General features: G+C 42.0%; 1 protein-coding gene across 6 annotated transcripts; it reads left to right on the top strand.

Annotated features, from left to right (window-relative positions):
• The first annotated feature begins 1,960 nt into the window (after positions 1-1,960).
• wnk2 (WNK lysine deficient protein kinase 2) lies at positions 1,961-27,590 on the top strand. 6 transcript variants are annotated; one of them, XM_022200171.2, is made up of 29 exons: positions 1,961-3,536; positions 7,310-7,482; positions 7,995-8,215; positions 9,003-9,160; positions 10,572-10,660; positions 10,880-11,099; positions 11,913-12,183; positions 13,669-13,976; positions 15,435-15,557; positions 16,490-16,522; positions 16,715-16,831; positions 17,004-17,420; positions 17,614-18,261; positions 18,541-18,590; positions 18,696-18,858; positions 18,949-19,065; positions 19,151-19,321; positions 19,460-19,502; positions 19,610-19,771; positions 19,985-20,853; positions 21,139-21,196; positions 21,301-21,365; positions 21,494-22,083; positions 22,193-22,425; positions 22,862-23,092; positions 23,241-23,339; positions 24,203-24,247; positions 24,365-24,681; positions 24,938-27,590. In XM_022200171.2, exons 1-29 carry the CDS (start codon positions 2,868-2,870, stop codon positions 25,238-25,240), a joined length of 6,963 nt encoding a protein of 2,320 aa, XP_022055863.2. In that variant the 5' UTR covers positions 1,961-2,867; the 3' UTR covers positions 25,241-27,590. The 6 variants fall into 6 exon arrangements, with proteins under 6 accessions (XP_022055863.2, XP_022055864.2, XP_022055862.2 ...); XM_022200172.2 differs by having other exon boundaries at positions 1,962-3,536; positions 19,982-20,853; positions 23,241-23,315; XM_022200170.2 differs by having other exon boundaries at positions 1,962-3,536; positions 19,982-20,853.
• Positions 27,591-27,639: the final 49 nt, after the last annotated feature.

Raw genomic sequence — 27,639 nt, 5'->3', positions numbered from 1 at the left:
AGTTGATCCCTCACTGAATTCAAAACACTCTTGGTTACTTCATGCAGATGAAAATTTACAATAGCAACTAATTAGCCTCTGTGTTGTGACCTGACTGGGCCACAACTTAAAGTGAAACCCAGCACCACAGTTTACAAAATAAGAGTTTTATTTAAGTAAAAAAAAAAACATACAAAAGAAAAAAAAATCTAAGGAGCCGTACGAGCATGGTGAACTGCTGGAGAAAAGTATGGTGACAATACACGAATCCCCATAGCCCTTTATCCACCTTCTCAGTACAGTTGAGACATTTAAGCATACGTATCACCCAACACTCAAGCACTACCTCCATAAAGCCAGTGGGTATAAAGAAGAGACATCAGGCCTTAAAGAGTCAACCTTCAGAGCAGTACATCGTTGTCACTTATTTTTTGCATTATCCATCCATTTCCTTCCTCCAATCCAGGGCGGGATCACAGCAGCAGGCTCAACAGACAACCCTCTCCTCAGCAACACTTTGCTGCTCCTCTTGGGGGATCCCAGGGTGTTCCCAGGCCGGACGAGATATCAAATCCCACCAGTGAGCTCTCAGTCTACCTTGGGATCTCCACCCAGTTGAACATGCCTGGAAAGCCCTCAAAGGAAGGTAACCAGGAGGCATCCTAATTAGATGCCCACAAAACCTCTTTCTTGCGATATGTTCAACATCTTATTTTGTATCCAGAGTTAAAGCATTCAAATGAGAAAGTGCACACTTATGTAACTAATAAGGTTTACCTTGAAATTACAAGAGAAAACATTAAATTGATACACAAGCCTTCATACATTTGCTTGTAATTCAAGATAGCAGAAAAATGCTGTATAAGTAAATTTGCTATAAAGAATTAAAGAAATTAATTTGGCATTATTAGCGTAAAACTTAAAATTGCTGTTAGGTTGATTACTTAGAGATGATGTCTTTATTGACAGACTTTTTTTATTATTTTTTAAATGCTAAAAACTACTATCATTTTTAAACTGTTTTCTTTAAAACTGTATATATGTTTTTATTGTTTTTACATAATCAAGCTTTTGTTACAAATAACTTCATCAGGAGAAGAGCTGCTTATATCTTTAGCTTAACTCTACTGCTGAGTGATTTTCTTGCAATATTTAAAAGACTTCCCCTAACACTAACAGATGCACTGTGAGAAAAAAAGTTTAAAAATTATGCCTAAACAGTTAAAATTCTAAAAACAGTTGACTTTATTTTTGCAATACATATTTGATGTGAATAATATTTACACTTTTTGTCCTTTTTGTTCAGATTTTTTCTCCTGTAGTTTTACTAGTGTTACCTGTAATTTAACAAAAATTTCCAAAACAGAGAAAATCTGTAAAATAACAGTTAAAATAATAATTAGCCTTTTGAAAATGCTTTATATACCATCTTCACCCTAAACAGCAATAAATATCTGTAAAATATGGATATTTTTTATTTGAATACAGTAAAAATGGTTTATTTTGCGATTCATACATTAATGAATAAAACAAATTACCATTTTTAAAAATACTGATTTTTGATGTGATCATGATTTTTGCTTTTTTGTTGACAGTTATTGTGGAAAAATAAGGTTGTTGTGTTATTTTCCTATAGCCATCTCTAACAAAACTGGGAAAGTAATTGTTCAAAAAAAAACTTAAGCCGCAGTGAAAAAAACTGTTAAGCTGTAATTTTTACAGTGTGGTGAACAATCTAGCTCTAGAATAATCCAAATGGACTGATGGATGAACCCCCACTGTGATAAGTGTCTGAGTTATAAATGACCTGAGAAATCATCTCTTAGTAACACTGAGAGTCTGTTACCCATCAGCCTCCCTGCATGTTCCATGTGGATGACTGTAATATTAAAAAGGGCTCCGGTGCGTCTTATCTGATCGCCTCCAGCGTCTCTTTTGATTGGTGGGCCTGATTTTCTTTCTATTGGAGGCCGAATGCGTCACGGTGAGGGCGGACAGCGGTGTGGCCCACACAGCCTGTGCCATGGGAGGGTGAGGTTGCCGCCTTAAAGCGTGCCGAGTTATTGGATACGTGTTGTTGCTAGGGGCGTGGGCTGCGCCGTGAAATATTACAGTTTTTCCCCAAAACCTGTAAGAGATGAAATTTCAGAAGACAACGGCCGTATCTGCCGGACGGGGAGAGATGCGATGAGAGCTGCCTGCTCTGAGCAAACTGTGCCGCAGTGAGCATAATCTGATAAGCGCCTCTATCCACCGTGCGCTCTGCTCCAGGACAACACCAGAGGAGAAGCAGCACAGGAGGATAGTTACATGAAATTATGCTGAGGTCACACTTCTCAGAGCTGATTCAGATTCTCACCCGGAACACCTGCTATTCGTTTGAATCGGCCGGGTCGATGAGTGTTTGCAGCGGGGTGATGACTGCTGCGCACTCGGTCGTCCCGTGATGCGCGTTTGGAGCGGCTGGTGCGTGTTTCGGTCGAAAACATCCCCACTGTAGGCAAGTGATTTTGTCCGCATCACATTTTTATACTATGCGCTGGAGCGAGGACATTATGCAATGTGGAGGAAACTGATTTCGTGAGCTCATAGGTTGCACTGGCAATGACATCAGGCTTAACCAGAGGAGCTCCGTGCTGTATTGCAGCAAGGTGGACCGGGGCGTGAGGTGGCAGGGAGCGATGCACGCATCCTCCGAGCTGGTCATTTTGTGGGGATGTTCTGTGTCCTAAACAAATCCGAGGCACAGGGCCATACATCCTGAGCTGGCGAACTGCGTCACTGCATGTGAGTGTTGCAGGTAGGCAGCAAACTCTCCCACTGCCGGGAGAGGAGCGTCATCCTCCCTGCACAATGTCGCCGGTGAGCGTCTAACATTTTCACCAGGGATGGATGCGGCGGAGGATTCAAGCAAAGATCCGCCACTGGGATCCACATATTCCTCAGCACCCAATTTAGACTCTGACATTAATGCAAATGCCTGTAGGCCCGTGTATGAGAATGGGACAGACCACAATGTCAACATACAAATCGCAGCCCTCCGAGGAGCCAGTGACCCCAGCGCGTACCCGTCCACAGAGTACCAGGGGCTGGTGCGCCAGAGGTTCATCCGTCGGAGTTTGTGGGTGTCAGACTCCGAGGAACCGCCGGTGGACGCGCCGGAGTTTGTCAGCAGCATCCCGGTGCTCAGCATCGACCTGCGGACTATCGTTGATCGGAGTCGGACCCGAGCTCTGCACGGAACCCGCCTCCAGGAGACCTCCAGCACCGAGAGCCAGGTGGGCCTGAAAGACAGCGCCACGGAGAGCCTGAGCGCGGACGAGGAGAGGGGAGACCGGAGCGAAACCGAGCCCAAGGCGGAGGTGGTGCCCTCCGATGTCACAGGTAAAGCAGGAAGTGATGAGAACGAAGAGGAGCCCGGCATGAAGGCTGTGTCCACCTCACCGGGGGGCCGCTTCCTCAAGTTTGATATTGAACTGGGCAGAGGCTCCTTCAAGACCGTCTACAAAGGTCTGGACACGGACACCTGGGTGGAGGTGGCGTGGTGTGAGCTCCAGGTGGGTACACTCAAAGTGCAGCAGCAGTCAGTCAGCTGATTCAGGCCTGTAGCATTAAATGTTGTTTTTAGTTTGTTTAAAAGACACATTATGTCAGTGTGCACATATGAGACACAACATCTGGTCCAGGGGTCAACCAGGGGTCTTTATGGAGGTGATATCAAACACAGGGCTACTGCATTATACTGTTCTTCATTCAGGTGGAGCTGAAATGGTGAGAAAATAGTCTGAAGACTTGTCCATTTCCAGTAAACATAGGGACACATAACAGACCATAAACTCTTTGATGTCCCCCTGACAATCTATCAGGATGGATTCTGTGTAATATTATGTTTTCGTATTCCTCTCATGGGTTCAGTTGTACTTCAGATAATGTTTGAGGTTTCAAGATAAAACTGTCCAACCAGTCGGAAATTACAGACATTTTTTTTACATACATTTGTACTGATGACTGGATTTTTATTTTTGGGAAAGCAAGCAGACTTTCTGTCACTCATGCACCATTTTTTAAGTACTCCTTCTTTTAGCCTAAATCTTTTCTATTTCCAATGGTATTTTACAAAGTGGACATTACAAAAAAGTCTGTATTTGCCTTGTCCTCTGTACATTAGTGCTTTTTAAGTGTATTGATTTAAAGCCGTTCTGCTCTGACACCTGAATTTTGTTCAGCGCCGTCAGCAGATGAACTCAGTGACACTTTAATTAGTCCAAATTTTAAAGAAGTGTTGTAGCAGGAGATAATATACAGTAAACTCAGTGCTTCATAGCAGCGACAGCTTGCTGCATCACTAATCTGTGTATGTGGTAATCTAATGATCAGTTTAGATACTATCCATGTGATGTACAGATTAGCCTGCAGACAGACCTGTAGACTGTGGCTGCCCTTTAAAAATGTGCTAAGCTTTTACAGTCTGTCCAGAGGAAATTTCCGGACAAGCTGAAACTGACCAAGAGATAACACCTGAAAAATGAATCGATAATACTGCTGTAAAAATATGTTTTATGCAGAAGTATGTTATTTTCCCCCAATGAATAATTTCACCAAACTTTAAATTGCTGCCTGTTGTTGTAGGCTACTCGATGAACTGACTTTCACTTGTATACTGTGACGTGCAGCATTATTTCAGTGAGAGTGTCTTCCAGAATCCAGGTTCACTGTGTCAGGCCCCTGGGAATAACTGATAAAAAATTACAGCCCAATTCAATCAGGTTCAGACGTAGAATTAAGACACTATTACATTGTGCTTATCTCACTGCTTCTATTGGCTTAAACAAAGGTCCAGTTCCCAGTGAGGCTTGGAATGAACTGATGTTCACTGTTTGGTAAGTTTTAACAGCCAATATGTGTAACGCGTCTCCTTTTGAGGTGAAATCTCAGTCGGTCCTTCTAGAAGTCAGTAAAATCAGCGTCTAGCTGATGATGATGTAGCCCCTCACCCACTGCAGATCTCCCTCTCAGTGGAAGAGTGATTTTTTTTGTCTCTTCATGATTAAGTACCAATTTGCTGCTTTTGTAGCAGTATTTCTCATATTGAAATGATAAATTAAAATTCTGTTTTCACTCTCTTCATTAGGAATTTAAAAGAGCTTAAAGTACAGTTTGCTCAGTGTCTTATGTCATCTGTCAGGAGAGAAACCAACCACTGGGGATATTATTAAACACTTCTACATTATTAACAGAATTTTAAAGAGGAAGAGTATATTTCTTTGAATGTATATGAGAGAAGGCATCTATCATGCGTGATGATCTCCACCACAAGTGTGCCTATTTGCATCTGTGGGGCGTCTGAGCAGGTTCTTAGTGGAGATCTAATGATGATTCAACCATTCTGTCCCTGGAGATGAGGCCGTGCCCTTCAGAGCTCCAGTGCCGGTGTGGCTCGCTCACAAAAGGCTGCTGTAACTCAGATGCTGTGCCTTTACTGTGTCTGTACAGTGTGTGTGTGTGTGTTTGGGGGTAGGACTAAGAGTGAGACAGCAGAAATCCTAGATACTCATAGAAAGATTTATGAATCAGATTTGAGGAGAAGTTGGAGCCCGATGTTGAGCAAATCAGACTGCTTGTTACTTATTCATCTGCTGAATGATGATCAGACATCTGCTGAGCAAGTTGTTTACCCGAAATTAGCACATCGTGCAACACAATTTAGTAAAATGCCAAAACACTTTACCACTTTGAGATCCGTATCTCACTGTTGTACATTATTATTTGCCTTGTCTGATGGCTCAGTAATGAATACTAAACGCCAACTTATATCCCTGTGGTGGTACCACACAGATGTGTCTGGAGAGTGAATCCTGCTGATGCAGCCCTCTGCACCAAGAGAGGGAGAGGGTGGGTTCACTTAAGGACAGTGTTGAAGATGTGTAGTATCTGATCCACAGTTAAACAAGAGGCACTGGCTTCTCACTGCACTATATCAGATACAAACATCAGTGCTTCTAATGTAATTTCTTACTCAGTTTTTATGTCCAAAATAATGTCTCAGTAAAGCAGATTGTGCGTTGCCACACCCTGCTTAGATCTTTGTCTGTACAACATCCCTAATAATCTGTATGTAAACTGACTAGAAAACTGACAGGATACAGAGATATGGTAAACTGCAATATGTTTGTCCTCAGTTAGAATGAAGGTAGCTAAAGAGAGAGGTGTATCCTTTACCGTGCTGCACAAAATGTAAGATGCATTAGACTGCGCACTGTATAGGTCACTATGGCCTGTGAAGGTAATCTGATTCCCCAGCATCAGTCAATAATCAATGCCATGTGATGTACAGTAGGTCATTGTGCCTCCCAGACATTTAAAACACTAAATGCACCCTAATTGTTCCCAGTGAAGCATGCCGATAAAGACAGCAGAGGAGAAAGTCTGGAGGTCATGTAGCATTTGTCGTGGCCTTAGCCGTTGGATTGTATCTGCTATGCTGACAGGAGAGAAACAGAAATGTAGAGAATGTTTGCTGTCAGCTGTTTTACTATTTATACAACAGTTCAGGGAACGCAGGGGCCAAAATATTGATCCAGTATACACACTTTCACTCAGGCCTGTATACCCAAAGATGTAGGATTTAAACTCTGAGAAACTGTACCCAATGACTATATCAGGTATAGAGATTTTCTTAATACTTTTGATGCTTTGTGATTGAAAAAGCAAATTTTCCCAGCCGGATGGTTTAAACTCTTAATGGTCCATTTTTTGTTGTTGTTGTTGTTGTTGTTTCATCATTTACCAGCAGCACATTTGACATTTACAGATTAAAATGTGATTAAAGCTTGTGTTTATCTGTCATGACAGATGTGTCTGTCTCTGCATGACAGAACCAGATTAAATAAGGCTTTCGCCCATCTGTCTGCTGTAATGGTTCTGCTCATGGTTCTAAGGTGTTTTAGCAGAGCATGTTTTATGCACAGTGGTGATGAAAAAGAGTAAATGGTGCAGACCCCCATGTTTAGCCACTCAAAATGCCAAAACTGTGTTCACTCTAAACATGAGGCACACGCAGTCCTACCAGAGCATTATCCCTGAAACAATCAGACTATTTAAAGGAAGCTGAGGGGGAATTTACAATGCCACTGAAAAAAACAAGAAAAGCAATGATAAAGACTGAGCTCATCTGTCCTCCTCCTCTTCCACCACCCCTTAACCTGGTTATATTTGAGTATATTGATCACTGCTGCAGCTTGTCAGTTGATAAGCCTCTAGAATATTGGAGGAAATAAAAGGTTGAGTGGGAGAACTTATGGAATAATTTGTCTATCTCCATCTTCCTCAGGAACGGAAACTGTCCAAAGCTGAGAGACAGAGGTTCAAAGAGGAGGCAGAGATGTTGAAAGCTCTCCAGCATCCTAACATCGTGCGATTTTATGACTTCTGGGAATCACCGGTGAAAGGGAAGAAGTGCATTGTTCTAGTGACGGAGCTAATGACCTCAGGGACACTAAAAACGTGAGTATTAATGTGAAAATATAAAATGAAACCACTTTTTTTTCATGAGCATATTTGTTATATTTTGGCATGCTCATCGTCTCTGTGCTCTTTTCAAGCATATAATTAACTGTAAGTTACTTATATACCGCCTAAAGGACATCATCTCAGTAAATTAGTTTTTTCATCTTTAAAAAGGTAGATTTTCCTGTTTCAAAATGTAATTAAAAACACATTTGTCTCACTGAGAGCATAGGCAACACAATCGGCGAGAATTAGGGATTAGCTTGAGAACTGAATGGTCAATAGAGATTCATATTCACCATGTCCAGGCTGCTGAAGCATTTTAAGCATTTTAAAAGCAGTGACAATTTCCAAAATAGAATCAGCTGATTAGAAATATTCTATCAATAGAGAGGTCATTTGTGGTCAAACTCTTAGATGTGAATTTGCCACTTGTCAATCAGTAGTGTTTTTACCTACAACTTCTATTATGACTTTTTTTCTTTTTTTTAATAAAAATCTTCTCACAGGTATCTAAAGCGCTTTAAGGTCATGAAGCCTAAAGTCCTCAGAAGCTGGTGCAGACAGATTCTCAAAGGCCTCCACTTCCTCCACACGAGGACTCCACCGATCATCCACAGAGACCTGAAGTGTGACAACATCTTCATCACTGGTCCTACAGGCTCTGTCAAAATAGGAGACCTGGGTTTGGCAACGCTGAAGAGGGCCTCTTTTGCTAAAAGTGTTATCGGTTAGTCATCAGCTGGTTGGCGCAACACTGTTTTATTGAACTGTGAATACTAGAATATCTGTTTTAAAACTGAAAGAACAACTGTGTTTTTGGTTACTTGGGGGCAGCACAAACAGCCTATAAACAGAAGTCTGACATTTTTAGCTGCTACAGAACAACACTGGCATTCATACTGAATCACGACTCTGGTAAGGTGATGAATAAAAGCCCGGTATTCGCTCTAGTGTAAGCTCTACTGTGTTCACCAGCAAGTCTGTACCTGTGTCTATGTACTAGTTGGTACTGCAGATATTGGATTTCTTTTTAAATTAAAAATACCTGTGATCAAAAATAGCACTGATGAGCAAAAAAAAGAATAATTGAAACATGGTGTAAAGCTTCACAAAAATGAAAGGAGCTGTAGAGTTGGGTGATTAAATGTTTATCATAATCCCACATGTGATGTTACTTAATGTTACAGACAACAATATTGCTAACTTTTTGTTTTACAGGTAATAAGAGCGTCTTCCTAAAACTTTTACTCAGTATTAAACCAAAATAAAAATCAGCGTTGCATCCACTTTAAGTCTTCTACAGTATCTTCTTCACTTTTTTCAATTAGAGTCATAAAAATGATACAGAGTAACCGCATATTATCGATGTCATGGGAGTCATTAGAAAATTCTTGGAATCGTGACTTAGCAGACATGCTCAATGTCTTGCTGTTGATCCCACTGAAATAAAATGAAAGCTGAGTAACCTCATGTGAGTTTATAATTTATCACCCTCTCTTGCATTCATTTTCCAGGCACTCCAGAGTTCATGGCCCCAGAGATGTATGAGGAGCACTATGATGAAGCTGTGGATGTCTACGCCTTTGGGATGTGTATGTTAGAGATGGCCACCTCAGAATACCCCTACTCCGAGTGTCAAAACGCTGCTCAGATCTACCGCAAAGTCACCAGCGTGAGTTCATATTTAAAGCAGTTAAAACTACCGTTGTTATTGTGGCATGAAGGCAAACCTATTTTTACCACATATTTCTTCACAATTCTCGTGTCTTGTCATTTAAAATAGTAATTTTAACTCAGTTAAGGTCCTGGCCCCCAAGCAGTTCCTAGGTCTTCTGTTCTCCTCACACATATTTATTCAATATGGGCTCTTTTTTTTTTTTTTTTTACTGCAAAGATGTTCACCTTTATGTAAACATAACAACCATGGGTAGAAGTAGAGAAAACTGTCTAACAAATATAGTATAAATAAATCAAAATTAATAAAACAAATAAGATAATGTTTAATTATTTATTTTATAATACACTGAAAAAAATGGAATCAACTTGTACAACCATTTTCCAAATGCCAAAGATGTCACTAACACTATAGCAATGTATAAAAACATACTTATGGCTATTTTACAACTTACATTTGTAGTTTGTTTCCACACTTGTGTTCTCTCTGCTCCATGTGTGGAAACACAGCTTGCAGTTTAGCCAAGCCTAAAAGTCCTTGAATTTCTGTCATGTGATTTTTGGTTGCTGCTGAGTTACTTGAGGCTTCGCAGATGCGCTGACAAACAAAGAATTTTTTGCTTTTTACAGAATCTAGTTTGCACACAGTAAGTTGTTGGCATTTTTTTTTTAAATGAGACATGCATAATAAAGTAATTTTGATGAAATATCACAATTTTTCTGATGGAATTCCACATTGCATACAATGTTTAACTGAAGTAAAAGTAAATTTCGTAAAATCTTTTTCTTGGTGGTCAAAACTTAATCAATTTTCAATGTTGAGTTATGTAAAGGCCAACGGAAACAATCACATTTGTCTATGACGGTCAGGGAGAATTGCTAAATGCTAAACTACTATTTAGAACAGTATTAAGCTAAAATGAGTAGCATTTGTAGCTAATGTCAGCTCAACTTTGCAAATATAAATAAAAGCTGACAGCACAAATGGAGGAGAGACATAAAGTTAGTGATGTAACTCATAAATGTGTGTTACACAGCCACATTTACCCAATGTTTGCTAACATTAGCCCACTGTGGCCACCAATTCTACTCATACTAGAGAAAGTAGCCACATCAAATGGAGCAGTGGTGCTTTTTGATTCTAATGAATAAAACTTTTAATTGGTAAGAAAAATAAAGTCTTATTTCTGTTCCTGCTCTCCAGAACTCTGCTTGTGCAGCAGCAGATCCTTAATCCCCAGAGTTGAGATGTCTGGAAGAAAATGTGTTTTGGAGAGTCTGTAATTAATGTTTTCTGACACTGCAGACAGAAGTTGTTTCCTCAGTTATTCAGTCATGCTCTAAGTATTGCTGTTTTGACTGTGTCATTTAGTGAACTGAGACATGTTGGTACTGGCTTGTTTTTTTAGGGGGTGAAACCTGCCAGCTACAGCAAAGTCAGTGATCCAGAAATTAAGGAGATTATAGGGGAGTGTATCTGTCACAGGTGGGAAGAAAGGTAAGTGGGCCTGGATCTTTGACTTGACCCATTTTTTATGTAGGTAAAGATTTACCCTCATCTCAAAACTGTTTTGTTTCTGCTGCTGCAGTGTGACGTTAATACCAGTATTTGGTTCTGACACAGCTGAAGTTCCTCCATGATGTGCATCATTAGGTTTTACTGACATAGTAACCTATGGTATGAGTCTGTGGCTGATGTTTGTCTGTTTCCCTGCAGGTACTCCATCAAGGACCTCCTGAATCACGCGTTCTTTGCCGAGGACACAGGCGTCCGGGTGGAGCTCAATGAGGAAGATGACGGCAAGAAATCATCTATTGCTCTAAAGCTGTGGGTTGAAGATCCGAAAAAGCTGAAGGGGAAATACAAAGATACTGGTGCCATTGAGTTTACTTTTAACTTGGTGAACGAAGTCCCAGAAGTAGTCGCCCAAGAAATGGTAAAAATAAAAATGTGTCTCTGAAATAGTCATTGAACATAAACTGAGCGCAGTTGTAGGACTAGGTGCCTTCAGGTGTTAATCTTATAACTATATCATGTTACTGAGTGGCTAGAAATTGCAATCAAGGGATTTTTGCAGTTTGTCCCTGTACTGGCCAGACAGCAAGCTGATTTCCACAAGCTCTTTTGTAGACTCAGCCACAGCCATTGTAAATATATGTTTCTTATTGGCTGACAGGTGGCTGTTGAATAAAAAACACTTAAAAATATGATTAAAATTTAGCCTCCATGAAATTTTGACCTGCAAGTAACCATAGCAACAATACTTTTGTCTGTGCTATATCATCAGTGAATTATCATGGCTGTTTTTTTGAAGACAGGGTCTCTTTTTGCCTGTGATTAATGGGGTTTGCCTTCGATGTATGAAAACAAATAGCTGACTATTACCTGTGTAGTCTTGTCCCATTTTCACAACACCTGTATGTAAGTGTCCGGTATTAATGCAGTTGTCTTTACTGTGAAACACAACTTTAGGCTCTTTCAATTAGGTCTGGTGTAAATGGGAGTTGGTCAGTGCTCTGTAACATACTGTCTATAGTGATAGACTTGAAGTATTTTCTGTATTAATCAAAACTAGAGCAGTCAACTAGAGTTGATCTTTGCTGCTGCATCTAAAGCTATGGAAAGGCACACCAAGGCAGTTCAGAAGAGAATAGAAATGTATTGATTTATTACATAAGATTTTGAGTTATAGCCTTGATGTATTTCATTCTGCGCAGCTCTGAGTGTCTTTCCTGTGTCTTACCTGCAGGTGGAATCAGGTTTTTTCCTGGACTGTGATGTGAAGATAGTTGGGAAGTCCATTCGAGACCGTGTGGCTCTCATCAAATGGAGAAGGGAGCGGACTGTCTCGCCAAATGGAAATGGTGAAGTAGCTGTGAAGAAGACGCAGCAGAACCTACTGCAGGTTCCTGGTACTGTTGTTCCACAGGGAGCCACACTAGCCGCTACAGATTATGAGGATCACGAGTCGGAGCAGCAGACTCTGATCTGCACCGTGCCCACCACCACCTCTACCACATGTAAGAAACTGTAATTAAAAGAACACGTGAATGTATGGTGTATTACATAAAATCAGTCTCTGGTAATAAGTCTAACCATGGGTGCAGGTCCCATATAATGATTTTTTTTTTTGTGGTTGTTATTAACTTGAAGATATAAAGTGAAACCTGTTGGAGATATTTGCATCTGCTATTCCTCAGTTGATCCCCCACAACTAGATAGCCTCCCAGCTTTGCACTCTAGCAGAATTAGAACTACTACGTACTAGCTAAAGGGGCTCTCAGTCTGTCAAGTTTATTTAGTTTCTAGAGCTGCTTCTGCTACCTCTAAAATGTCTCAGCCACAATTAAGCCACATGAAATGTTCTGTTGGTGGCCGCATGAGTGAACACAGAAGTGTTCTTGACACTCCCAGCATCTGAGAAAATTTCCCAAGCTGCAGCTCTGCTCCACTAATATAATGATTTTATAACCAAATCATTGTCTGACAGACTCACCCAACACATGAATTCAAAACAACAGGTGCTGCTAATTCTGTGACAGTTCCATGCAGAACGGTCACTTGGAAAGAAATTTAGAAGTGGTACACATTCTTTCACATTTGTTTCAACTGCCGTGTTATGAGATGTTTTGCTCGGTACTGTCACAAAGACACAGAGAGAGTCTTCTTCCTGAATTGGGTGTGGACAGCAACAGTTCATTCATTTAAAGCTACAGACTGAACTGAACATGAAAAGGTCAGTTCAGATCAGCGTTAAAGCCATGAATTATACAGTTATGGTGATATCTTTGCAGTATTTTTAGCTAAAAACTGAAAGACACATTCTGGGGACATGTGAGACATTTATTAATTTGCTGAAAAGGGGCAAAACATGGGACCTTCCTTTGTAGCACTGAAGTGATCACCTACTTCCATGCATGTGCACAATAACCAATCAGAGATTTGTATCTGTTCATTCTTGTAAAAACATTAAAACCATATGTTTATTTCATTTGTGAAATTCTTAGTATCTCCAGTAGCAATTAATATAAAATAATAATAGTCGAATAATATAATAAGATCAAGAATGTGATAATTTTATAAAACAGTGGTTAAGAAAAGAGATTAGGTTCAACTGAAATGCAAAATGAAGGAAGATGTCAGACATCCATAGAAGTTAGACCATCTTGGAATTTTCCTCTTGAGATATGCTTTTTTTCTTCTAATAAATAAAGATGAATTCATTAAAAACTGTCTGAATGGAAATGTAAGAAAACTTAGAAAACATTGAAATATGGCCCTCATGGTTTAGGAAATAGTAAGGCATGGGAATGAGGATTTAGAACGTAAGATACAAACATACGAAAAGCAACTTCAGTGTATGAGTAACATCATGATCCAACGCCGGACTTTAAATGAGGTGATACTGAACTGTCTCCTTCTTCCTCTGTCCTCCTTTGGTGTCTGTCCTTCCTGCAGAGCAAATCATGGAAAATTATAATGTTTTATTTACTCTGTTATTACAGCTGACAGCGGCGTGAGCTCTGCCATGCAATTAGATGATCTAAACAATCAGCAGAATGGCCCCTACCAGTCGCTACCAGAGCCCATTTCTACCGCTCAGATAATCTACAGTCCTCCTGCACAGACTGACCCTCAGCTGCACCAGGGACCCTACCAGCAACCCACAGCACAGGCCTCACATGAAAACTACACACAAGCATCCACACAATTACACCAGGGAGCCTACCAGCAAACCACAGGTCAGCTGCATCCCGGGGCCTTTCAACAACCTGCAGCACAACTGCATCAGGGGCCTTATCATTGTCAAACAGTGAGTATGACTTTCTTACTCTAGTTCACCTGAAATTTTCTGCCTTAAAACTTTTATTTTGTTTTTCTGGCTTGTTTTCTTAAATAACTGAAATTTTATTTTCTTTTTTGGAACGATACCTGATCAGCGTCACTACAGTGAACCCTTTGTTTGCCACGAGAACCTGCTCATCACTGAGAGCACAATGTGTCTTAGGCGTGGCAGCACCTCCTTGGTTGAGATGTTACAGTGTAGGACACACTCTCTCACTAAGACAATGACTCCAAGTCCCTGCCAGTGTCCATTAGAGGATCTGGCATCAACAAATTTCGCAGGGAGTCCAGTGCATCATACAGATTACCCATCCTCTAAATTGGAAGCCCAGAATCCATCATTATTATCTCCTTTCTTGCCCCCCCGTCAACACTCTCATAATGACTCGACAAGTTATTTTGATTCACCTCACCTCCCCCTGAATTTACAACCTCCTTCAGAGGACCGTCTGAATGTCCCATGCAGCCCACAGCCCCACCACCACTGCAAGGCCTGCATGTCTCTCCTCCTCAAGGGCAGGACGAAGGGAGGCAGATCACTGGGGCACTCGTACAAACACACCTTCTCCTCATCCACCCAGTTCACTCCAGTGTCAAAGCCAGGCTCAGCTACATCTCCGCATCGCTCGAGGTGTCCTGCAGTCTCCTTGCCCACTCATTCAACCTCCCCCTCTACCCCGTCATCAGACAGTCAGCCGACCTCGGTGACTTCACCTTCACGCCTTTCCCCGCCCTCACGGGTCATGCTCCCACGGAGTTTGTATGAAGGTGGAGATCTCACTCTTCTCAACTACTGTCTCCGTCACATTGTCAGTCGCAGAACCAGTTCCCCCACCCTGTCTGATAGAGGAGGCATCACTCATTCAATGCACGGCCAGGCGGAGGTAGGGGGTAATAATTCCTCAGTATTTGAGGATATACACAAGAGTCAGAGCCTGGATGTTCCCATCTTCTGTCACCCAAATCTGGACAAGAACCTGCTGTTATCACCGCATTACAGCGAAGGCAGAGCAGATCCACTGGTAGGTCAGAGGGAGAGGCTTCACACAGGCCTAGTAGTGCCATAGCAGCAGTCTGCTGTATCATCCATGATTCTGCCTGCTGCCTCACTCCTCTGGCCATATATGTTAACAGCCAGTCTGCTGCTGCTTAATCCTCAATAAGGGCTCAATTTTCTCGCTCCAGGTGCTTCAGTTGTAGAGTGTATTGCAGTGAGCATGATGTGTGATGATAGAAAAATGCTGCAGCTTCCCATTTCCATTTTAACTTCCCCTAATGAACCGTGCCAACTGCTAAAAAAAACACTCCTCTGTACTTTCTTACCAGTGACTACCCCTGCTTTGACACTTTAAACTTTGAGCTTAATTTGTTTTCGCAGAGGTACATTCGTATTATTAACTTGGCCTGTCTTTCGTGTTTCTGACAGACAGCTTCTGCTCCAGCTACTCCAGCCCCCACTGCGCACCAGAATAGACAGACAGCACAGAGCTTTCCAGCTGCAGCCCCGACTCCACAGACACAGCTTACTGCCCAACCCAGCCAGGAGCAGGTACTTCATGTGTCCAAGTGTGATGCAACATCTGCAGTGAGACACAAAAATCTGAATTAGGAAGCACAAGTTTGAAAGTCACTGTAGCTCACTCGGCTATCTAGATACACTGGTAAAAAACAAACTATAGTATCCAGTATCCCAGTGTAGTATCTCATAATCATCTCATAAACATACAGTAGTTTTCCAATTAAACATATTTTCATTTAATTTAAAATCCATTATTTTATTTTTTTTGCAGAGTTTCAGAGGGATTTTTATTGTTTAATGAGGGATATTTAAATGTGCAAAACTATTTGATTACCTCCAGTATATAATGATAGATGTTTTGTTAATTGTCAGTAATTGTATGTCATTTTAGAAAGATATTAACAGTATTAAACTTAAATTTAAACATTTCATTTCTTCAATTAAAAGCAAATATTTGTTCAACTGCAATAAAATTTCTCATTTATTTCAAGTCTCTTTATGTCAATGTTTTAATAGCTAATGTAAAACATTGTGACATTCGATTTAAAGTCTGTATTAGTCATTTTAATTACATTTCTGTGTAGTTCAATAATACTGAAAAATCTGTCAAATAAGAACAGAATTTTTTTTTTTACGCTGTAGGTCGTATAAATATAACTGATTTTTATCGCTGGCTGATCGCAACATATAAGCATGTTTGGATATGGGGTAGTTGCGCACTTGCAGGCTGCTCCACTTGACTGCTTCACAAAATTACAAATTTTGTTAAATACAGTTCTTTAGTGGCACAGTTCATTTAAAACACACTGTTTGCAGTAGTGTGTGTGTGGAGAAAAGTGCATTTGATTTTCCCCCTTACAGTCAGTGTATTCTGTATATCTATGTATGTATACATATGTATGTATGTGAACAGCTATTCATGTGGTTTGTGTCTCCTTCCCATTTGTTTCTCCTCTGTTTAGTGCCACTTTCAACCAGCTGCTATCCTGCCCCAGGTAGAGCAGTACACTGAAAATCACACAGCTTAACCAAATTGCCAAATTTACCTGCCTTGCAGCTCACTTTTATCAAAGTGGAGCTTTTAGAACTGAAGATTTTGTCAGTTTAACTGAGAATTAGTTTGTATTTCCAATTAAAAATTCATACTTTCAAAGTAAAAAACCAAAATGTTTGATTTCCTTTCTTAGCTGTTTTCTGCTGAGCAGCCTGCATCTCACCTGAGTCCTCCTGACCCATCCACCAGTTTTCCACAGTCAGTCTCCAGTGCTCCTCCCCCACTCCTGCCCCTGCAAATCAGCACTCAGGTGTGTTGTGGTAGCATCAGAATCACATGAACAACTAAGAACAAAAAACATCCTAGAAAATGTCCATGTAGGTTACAAAGTTCAGTAATACATAAGGGGCCTGTGTGAATGTTATTTCTATCCACTGGTTGTCTTTGTTCATTTTATATCATTTTCCCTTTTTCTTTCCCAGTTTCCCTCACCATATCCTGTAGTTCAAACAGTGGGGCACAAGCCTCCTTCCTTCTCCCCTCTGCCATCTACCTACAGCAGCAATGACCCTCCTATGTCTAGCGCCTACTTCTCCCCTTCACCCCACCATCCCTCTCTCCCTCTGACCCCTCATGCTACCTTCCCTCCTGTACCTACTCTCGGCACCCCTCAGACTCCCCTGTCCACCCCTCAGCACGTGCCCGGTGTGGCGCTCCCTGTTCCACTTCTTGCCATGGCCATGTCCCCTGCGGTGCCACAGCACCAGGGCGGCCCTCCCACCTCTCAGCCGAACCTCGGTACCTTCCATTCCACCCATCACTTACCCCTCTCTCAGGTACAACCCACCCCATACCCTGTCCCCAACCCTGAGCCTCAACTGGTTGAGCAGCCTGTGCAGGTGAATATCTGACTCAGTTCTCACTGTAATGGTTGTGGTCGTGGGAAATCTATAATGCTAAGGTGGCGTTGTGTGTTAATGGTGTAACTGTGTAATGCATGCAGGGCATGCGTTTGGAGATGCGTAGGTAAACAAAACTTGGTATAACTGAGAAGTTTCCTTAAAAGTGTTGTTTCGTGTTTTTCCCGTGCAGGTGATTGCTCCACATGGCACTTTGGGGGATGTTCAGCTTTTGTCTGTGGCCCACCCTGTCTCACCTGCTGTTCACACTCCTCTCTGGGGAAGTGGAGCAGATACAGAAACTACTGCAACTGGCCTGGAGCTAACAATTCCAGCCCCGGTCTCAGTGTCTGGTGCAGTCCAAGCTGAAGCTCAAGCCCCAGCACAACCTCCAGCTCTAGTGCGAGCACGGAACCAACCTCCAGTCCCAGCTCAAACGGCAGCCTCAACCCTTCTGAAAGCCCCAGCTCCAATCCCAGTACAAGTTCCAACAGCAGTACAAGCTCCGGCCTCAACTACAGTTCAAGCACTGATGTCTGGATCGGGTCCCACTTTAGAACAAATGAATGTCTCCTCTGTTAGCTCAGACAAACCTTCTGCCATGGGCAAACCTCAACTCTCAGTCCCAGGTTTGGTCTCAGGCCCAGTCCCTGTCACTCTGCCTGCACCAGTTCAGTCTGCAGCCCCTGTTTCTGCTCCAGCTACTGTCGCAGCTCCAGTTCTGCAGCCTGCTGGCATCCAGACAGTCTCAGTGCCTGAGAGTGCCAACCTGGCTACAACTCAGCAAAACCTGGAGACAACACCTGCATCTAGCACTCTTCAACAAGAGCCTTGTGTCGAGGTAGGGATAGAGCCAAAATCTGTACTTTTTTTCTGTATTGATTTATACCATAATCAAATTCCTAAAAAATTACATTTGCTGAATTAATATTGCCATGAAGGAAGTCTAATTGTTTTTATACATCCATTCCATTATGAAACCAGTCCATCTTAGTTTAGGAAGTTTAAGTTTGAGTCCAAAAACAGTACACTTTAACATCATTATCAGTGTTACTCAGTCCTGCAATGACTCTTTCTGTATAGATAATTCTTTGACCTTTGCCTATTTTTCTTCCTTAAGGATGTGCTTCGGGACAAAGTAATATCTTTACCCAGTTATGCATATGACAGGTGTGTGTCTGCTTTTCAGTGACTGTCACCTCTTTACAGATTCTGCTCTTTATAGTTTAGTTTGAGGTAAAGGTGATAACGTGTCTAAAACTTTCCCATTTGTAGTCTCAACTCTGATGTAGCATCTGGTAAGGAAACAAGTGACGGCTATGACAGCTTGGCTAGTGGGGGGAAGGGGGATGGAAAACCCAGGAAACATCACCGCAAGTCGGCCCGCACACGTTCCAGGCAAGAAAAGATGAGCAAACCCAAACTGAGCATGCTCAATGTGAGTCATGGGGTAATTTGTGGCTACTAAAAGTTACAATTTCTCAGTTTTAACGTTTCTGGCTGTAAAATGTCACGGCTGTCCCTGCAGGTTTGCAACACTGGTGATAAAATGGTAGAATGTCAGCTGGAGACTCACAACCACAAAATGGTGACATTTAAATTCGACCTGGATGGAGACGCTCCAGAGGAAATTGCCACTTATATGGTAAGTTCAGCCTTCTTACGTTTTTGAATTTTTACTGATTATGTTTGTGGCGTTGCCTAACATCTTTAAAACTGTACGCTTACAGGTAGAGAATGGGTTTATACTATTGTTAGAGAAGGAGGTATTTATCGACCAGCTAAAGGACATTGTGGACAAAGCTGAAGACATGCTGAATGAAGACATGGAGGGTGAGAGGGACACAACTTTGAGCTGTAGTCCTCTACAAGGCCAGACGTGTGACGGGCTAACAGGAGAGGTAAGAAGGGGTTAGAAAATCTGTACAAACACATTAGATATGGACTTAAACATATTCATGAACGTGGATAAAGACAAATACAGACCAGCAAAGCAAGTAGCACAGTGATTTATCTTTCATCTGTATATCCCCCTGTAGAGTCAGCAGCCTGGAGCACCTCAGCCTGTCTATCAGCAAAATGGTAAAACAGTGTTCTTTTTTCAAAAATGCAGCTTTATGCATGTCTGGTGAATCCTTTTTTCTTGTCACATTAACTTGTGCCATTTTTTCAAACGTCTTGGGTTGCAGTTCTTCATACGGGAAAGAGATGGTTCATAATCTGCCCTGTAGAGGAGACGCCCATGTCCAGTCAGGAGACTCCGTCTGATGGGACAACTACACAGTCTCCAAGCAGCTCAGCCACCACCCAGCCTGCTGACAGTGGCACTGCAAGGCCCTCCACATCCAGAGGTGACTTTGTTTCTATACAGCAACTTCAGCATAATATCTGACAATTTCATGGAGCAATAGCACTACCTGGTGGCAGCTGAATTACAAAACATCCTTCTGTTATGATGAGCTAATGATGACTTCGCGACAGATTAAATATCAGAGTTTGTATTTGTTCGGATCCTACGTGTTGTATAATTTTTGCTCATCTTTATTTTTTTTCTCTTGCAGAAGATGGGTCATCCTCCACAATGTCTGGTGGAAGTGGAGGCTTCTCCTACGAGGTGTATGGATTCTGTAGTCCTCCAATAATGTCCAACACAGACCCACTCCTCTTGGCCACTCTGTCACCTCCTGTTTCTGCACCACCAACCCTCCAGTCGGTGCCCTCGGTGGAGCCAGCAGGCAGCGGAGTGCAGCCTAGTGTGCATCAAGCCCAGCCAGCCAGAGCTCAAACGTTGCCCCCATCGTCACCACACACGTCTTTCCCAGTAGAAGATTCACAGGGATCTCCTCTGGGCTCCATCTCCCCAGTACATGCAGCTCAGCAGATGCCTGATATGACATGTCCTGTCTCTATTGCTGACGAGGTTCCCTGCTGCCCTCTCGTCATGCCGCTGTCTCTGGATGTGAGCACTTCACAGGGTGGGTCTCCTCTGACTCCTCTTCCTCTTCAGGATCCAGGTTCAGCCAAAGATCCGCCATCTGTGTCCTACGCCCCTGCAGCCCGGTGTGAGCGACCGCAGCAGCCCGTGGTGCTCCACCAGCCTTTTTCCACTGTCGGAGGGACCAAAGTGTCCTCACTGCCCCAGAGCCCAGCACCATCCCAGCACGGTGCAGGTCCCAGTGAGTCCGATGGCGAAGGGAGGCTGGGACGTGGGGGATTTGTGGACAGCACTATAAAGACTCTGGATGAAAAGCTAAGGAATTTGCTCTACCAGGAATATGCTCCCATGTATCCGTCTGGCAGTGCTGCAGAGACGCCAGGATCCGGCACAGAGTACATCCAGTCTCCTCCAGGTCCAGACAGTGCCACAGGAGGGTCAGGAAACAGCACACCAGGGCCGATAGGGGAGGGACGCTACAGGGCAGGAGAACAGCTGGTGAGTACAACAACACTGTCTGCTATTTACTGCTGGTGTTCAGCACTTCGTATGATTCATTGTCAGCTACATTCCAGGTATGATACTATATATCACTCGGATCCATGGAAGTAAGTTTTAGTTGTGCAAGAGATTTAAGAAAACTGTTAAGCTACAGTAAGATTTCATCACAATTATTTAGTTAGATGTTCTTCAAAGCCCGTTATCAGACAGTGATCAGTGGTTGGTATTGTAGTTTTCTTGCATCTCATTTTTGTGTATCGCTTGTCCTGTCACCTCTTCAAGCCTCAAATTCCAGAAAGAATGGATAGTTTGAGCACACTGAGTGACTCGGCTGTGTGTGGTATGTACAGCATACTCACACAATTGGCATGCTAGCACAAAATTTTGATGTCAGTTTATTTCTGCACTGCTACAGTATTTACTGTTGTGTAAATTTTCCTGCAGCTTCCCTGTCAAGAAGACACGTCCCTCACTCTGCTTCCTGCTCCGGAACAAGAGGTCGATTCAAGGTACAAAAGGGAGATTTTTCTCATATTTAAGGCGGAGATGAAACTGTCTTTCATACAGCCTTAATTTGCATGTCTAATCACAAAAGCATCACGGTGCTGCAACTCAGTCTGTTCTTTACTTTGGACAGATAATCTCTGTACCTCCTGAAGTGGCCAACGGACGAGATGTGAAGCAAAGGAGCTGGAGCAGCGCTGCCTCACCAGCGCACCCTGTGGGATACGGTGGGGACCACATTCAGGCTGAGGCCATGGCTACCTCTACCACCATCGGCCGGTTCTCTGTGGTGAGCACTGAAGATGACATCACACAGAGGACACGCTGCAGCCGCTACTCTGCCCCACCTGATTTCTACCTGGACACGCCTCCTTCTATGGCCAAGCGGGGCTCCCTGCCTCGAGCTCTGACCTCAACGTCTGTCCCTGTGGATGTCACGGTCCATGCTCGCTTCCTGTCCTCAGACTCAGGGGCCGAGAGCAGTCCAGCAAAACTGGCCCCTGCCACCCCATCCCAACACTCTCGCTCTGAGCGCCGAGGAAGCGACCTCATGAAGAGGGCGGTGGCCTTTCTCCGTCGTTCCGGTCGCAGCAGCAGTGTGCAGAGCTCTGACTCACCAAACAGGCATGGAGGTGTCCACGGCTCCGCCTATGCTAGCAGCGATAACGACTCAGAGATGGAGGACTCTGACATAAAGAGGGAACTACAGAGACTCAGGGAGAAGTAAGCATATCCTGTGGTTCACTGTCTGTCTTACGTAGTGTCTGTATATTAAAATACTTTGTCATTTAGCTCATAAGTGATCAATCCATTCCTGCCTCCATCCTCTTAGACATCTGAAGGAGATCTCAGAGCTGCAGGCCCATCAGCGAGGAGAAGTGGAGCTACTTTATCGCAGACTTGGCAAAGTCCCTCCATCTGGCCTGGGAATCTCTAATGTTGGACCACATGCCGGACGTAGGAAGAGGTCCAGTAAACACAGACTGAAGCCAGGCAAACTTCTCAGTCCTCTGGTTCAACAGTTTCGAAATGTTACAACCAAAACTAGTGACTCCAGCAAAGCCAGTGAGTACCTTTAGAGTTATAAGTGTTATAAATGAAATATTTGCAGTAAATATAAAGAGTAATAGCATCTTTATGTTTGTGTCAAGTCACCGTTATTTATACAGCATATTTAAAGCAACAGTCAAAATGGTTTCTAGTAGAAACATAAGACTGACATTATAAAAGTTTAAATATTGGCTTTACTGTAGAGAAGGCTCTACAATGTTATTTATGATATGAATTTACCATTTAAATATTAACCCTACCAGAATTATAGAAAATAAAACTTTATCTGACGATAACAAATATTAAGGCTACGACCCTACAATATTATGAATTATAGAGATTAGTCTGACTCATTTAGAATTAATCTGCAAAAATATATGTGATAACCCAACAAATACAAAGAGTCCCTGTGAGGTTTTCTTTTATTTATTAGATTTGTTTGTGTGTCCAGGTGCTGCTACAGGCACAAGTGAGCCCACAGTGAGTTTAAATGGCTCTCCAGCCAAAGGGCCTCTACCCACTCACAGCCGAGCACGTTCGTGCACCAGCCACCTTCCCAGCTCCACCTCAGAGCCTGTGCAGACTCAGCAGCCCTGTTCTCTCAAAGGCTCTCTGTCATCTGATAATATTTATGCTGGACTACATGGAGACGGTACTGGCACCCAAGCTCCACTTGGACAAGGTATCAGCCACAACACACAGGAAGCATCACAGTGCATCAATCTCTCCACTAATAAAGTGTACTTTTATCAGAGAATTATTTCATAACGTGTGTGTGTTTAGCTCTTCTTACCCTGTCGTCTTCTTCCCTTGGTTATGCCCCTCTACAGGCTGGTCTAATTACCCTCAACCATCTGAGAGAGTGACCTATAAATCGAGTAGCAAGCCACGAGCTAGATTTCTCAGTGGGCCTGTGTCTTTGTCTATCTGTTTGTATCTCTTCTCTTCCCGCATAGCTTCACTTTTTCGTTTTTCATATTTTCTACTTATCTAATTTCAGTTCATGGATATTTTTTTGTCTCTGCCAGACTATTCTGCGACACTGCTGGATTTTCTTTTGCTTCGCCTCACCTTTGTACTTTCTTCTTTGTTTTTGCGTTCATAAAAATATATTGCTTATTCAAACCCCTAAGGAATACAGTTGGTTTTGACAAGTTGATGGCTAAAACATTTTTCCATTTTAAAGATAATTTCACTTTATTATTTCCCAATTTACATATATTTCTCCATGCAGAGATAGAAATAGAATTTTACTCAGTTTAACAGTAGTTCCTTTTACTCCAGTCACTGTGTTTTACAAGTTCAAGGTTTGGATAATCAACGTTCATTTTGTCAGTATTGTGCATTACCTCACATTTCAAGTGTTTGAGTGATACTTGTGCTCTTTCTCCACTTTATGACACGCATAGTTTTGTGAATTATCCACCTCACATCACAAAGAAATGGATCTCTGCATGGGCATGCTTCATGCATCCCAAGCTACTGTGAATTTTGTAATCACTCTTCTTTTTTAATCTCTCTCGAGTCTTTCTAATCTCTACCTCTTTAATACATCAACACTGCACTTTAATATTGCTCTTATCTGGTCAGCCTGCATGACTTTTCTAATATACGGACTGTCCTATTTCAGGGAGCTGATTGCTGTGCTTACCCATTCGTTGTGTGGTTTTAGTTTGTTCCTTTGCTCTGTGGCAGCATTTAGTAGCTTTGTTTTGCACTGCATCCTGTTACTAAACATTATGACCTGATGATGTAAATCACAATTACTATTAAGTCCTTTTTTCTCCCGTAGGGTCAACACTGAAGCGACTGTGTCTTGGCAAAGAGCGTGGCAGCAGTACGTGAAATTACAGCATCTTACTAAACTGAATTAATCCAGATGATGTTGCCTACATCAGTCTAACCGCCTCATTGAATATAGCATCATGGGATGTGTGTGTGTGTGTCTTCTCAGGATCTGGAGCTTCAGCTTCAGCTTTCAATCAATCACAGCAACTTCCTACCGGTGTCACGCCTCCTCCCCATCAGCCAGTGATGGGTCTGGCCCAGGCTCAGGCCAATAACAGCAACAACAAGACATACAGTGGCACATCCATGAGTGCCACTGAAAACAACCTGCCTGAAGACTTGCAGCGGCTGATGGATGACTGGGCACAGGAAGTTCTTATTGTGACCCACCGGCCGCGCACCAACTCTCTGAGTATCAGTGGACAGCAGCTTTGGGATCAGATTGTCCCTCGAACATGTGAACAGCTTGCTAGTCCTTCAGATGTGAGTGTCATGGAAGTTTTGTTCCAATTTAGAAATTAGCTCATAGAAGAAGTACATATATGCAGTGTTTAGGTAGTGCGGCTTCAAGTGAAGAAAACTACATACACTAAAATACTCATGCAAATGCCTTAATATTAGAGATTATGAATTGTGCAGATGACAGCAGTCAGCAGAATCTTTATTACACACGAGTCTGACTAACAATGTCACTAGCTAAAGGACTTTGTGCACTATTTACATTATGTAACCTTTCTAGGTATCATCATGGACAGCCCCAGGTTCAGAGGCCTGCAGTCTGCCCCTGACATGGCCTGACAGCCCTGGGTCAGCAGTGATGACCACCCCCTCTGCAGGGCCTCATCTCACTTATCAGTCACACTCCCCTGCTCCATTCAGGGCCTTGTCCTCACCTCTTTCTGTTAGCCAGTGGCCTGGGCTGCTCTTCCCCCTTCCTTCAGGAGTGTTTGCCTTTCCTGCAGTGCCCTCAGCCCAGGATGCCCACAGCCCCTTTCCAGCTTCGTCATATCAGCCGACCGACCCCAAGGCGAGGACTCTCTAATCTGAGTAGCATTGTGTCTTCCAACTGTTACCAAAAAGATATCTCATTATAGTTCTAGTCAATCTTCTGTGCGTATACTGTATATATTTAACCAGCATGTATGTAACCATATGTACATACTTGTCTTCATTCTTGAGTTTTATGTTATTTGTTTCATTTGCATCAACATACCTCATGTCCAAATTATAATACATATTCCTTGACTGGAGTCATAATGGTAGTACTACTTTTAAATATGTATAATTAGCCCAATCAGGCTTGAAAGTGCAGATTTTTGCCATTGTTTATGTATGTACATTGCCATTCACTGAATGTACATAATGTGCTGTTCATTCATGTTGTGTTAATATAAATAGTTGATGTTTGTGTTGCTCATATCACCCCAATATATAAGCTGCCGTGTGTATATATGAATTCTTGTTAGTCTGTACATAGCTCCTGTGTTTGTACAGTTACCATTAGATACTCCATAGGTTGGTGCTGCAGCTATGTGTCTTAATGCAACACCTTATTAGCCACCATCATGCCATCACTGTGAAGACTTGACATCCTGGTCACTAGGACCAGTTCCTTTACTCTGCTCTCTCAGTCCAAGGATAGGTTTCATTCTTCATCAATGAAATGCTTCCAGCACAAGCGCTTGAAATATCCTTAAGAGATTTGAATGAACTTGAACTTTATCTTCAGGTGAAAACACACCTGTGAGAGTGCCTTGAATTGCAGTTTCAGTTTTCTGAAGTGAAGCATTTAGGTTCAAAGCAGCCACTAGATATTCAATATGCTTTCACTTTCACAGGTAAATTATGTGATTTGAATAATGAATGTGGATTAAAGCATATTTAATTTAGTAACAAAACACTATAAAGTGGTGTTGCAGTTCAATAAATGTCAGATATTGTAAAAACGATCCAAATCTAAATTCGGTTATCATGTATTTACTGTAAGTTTTTCCTTGTTCACTGAAGTCAAATTCCTGTGGGATTGCTCTACCACCTGCACCGCAGCCTGCATGAATACACTGATAATCTGAATGTGCACAGGTTGATGTGGTCAGTTACAGGAAGACATTGTTAAGAGAAACTGGCATTGAAACCATGCGACAAGGAGGGCTGAAGGACTCAACATACGAGTCAAAATCATAATCATCCCATACCTCTATTAATGCAATCTGTAGCTTTACATATTGTTGCCTTTGTGGTTTTTAAGAGATTACTGTGTGGTTGGTTGTTGTTTGATAAATGCTGATGATTTGACAATGCTAGAGGTACATGAAGAATGTGAATTATTGAGAAGCCACAACTGTTTGACATGTTATTTGTACAATGCATAGGTTTTCCAATTTATGTTTATTTGACACTGGCCTCTCAATGTCCTGTGGCTCATATGGCACATCATATGTATTAAAGCTGACCTAATTCAAAGATCTCAAAAAAATGTTACGCTCTTATTGTTTTAATCAGTTACAGTCTCACTTCAAATTTAAATGCATATCTTGTACACTGTATACAGTTCCCTCAGAATAATTTTGAAATGCATCAATGTTTTGATGTATTCTTAAAACAAAACAGGAATGGTAAAAATCAGTGCAGTCAGAAACAGAGAGCTACCACAGACAAGTTGCTTAATGCAGTTTGTGATTACTGCAGATAGGATTTATTTTGATCTTGTCCTGGTTTCACGATTTCATTTTGCTTTAATCATGCTTTGAACAATCAATATGGTAATCAAGCAATTTAGTTTTGCACTTTTACACTGTTTGGCGAGCCACAAGAACACGACTTTTAAAATAATAATTTCTTGAAATAGATTTAGAAGAGGCCGAGATAGCATGACTTATTGACCAATCTCCAGAAATGCTGAAAGATAAATTTCCCATAATGCAACACAATAGCGTCTTTGACATTATCAGAGTTGTCCCAAACTTCAAAAGGCAGTTTCCATAGCAAGAGAAGACTCTACACAACAGTCTTCACAGACCAAGTAGAACTCTTTGTAACAAGTAAACTGAACCTTGTTTGTAGCAGAGGTGGAGTGACCCTTTAAAATCATTCCATGTTTGCACAGTGACAATATTGTGGAAGTATTTGTCTTTAAGGCAGAATTTCCTGAGTGATGACAGGTTGTTTTTTTTAGAACATCTCCTATGCAGTTCTTTTCTTTGTGCTTTACCCAGTAACTTCTGTCTTTAATCTCTTTAATGCTTGCAATGAAAGCTTGATGTATGATTGCTTTTGCCTGCCGTATCACCTTTTTTTCCAGCACTTTCCTGACCTCGTCAGATCGGTACTCTCTCAAAAAAGCTGTACATACTTGAAGACATAAATAATAAATTCATTTTTGCTTGACACCACACAGTGTTATAATTGTTTCATTAACAGCTCATGCAGAATGTACAACGG

Source organism: Acanthochromis polyacanthus, chromosome 5 (genome assembly GCF_021347895.1).
Source record: "Acanthochromis polyacanthus isolate Apoly-LR-REF ecotype Palm Island chromosome 5, KAUST_Apoly_ChrSc, whole genome shotgun sequence".
NCBI lineage: Eukaryota > Metazoa > Chordata > Actinopteri > Pomacentridae > Acanthochromis > Acanthochromis polyacanthus.
Note: the sequence above shows the minus strand (reverse complement) of the source record. Positions and strands in the feature narration are given on the sequence as shown.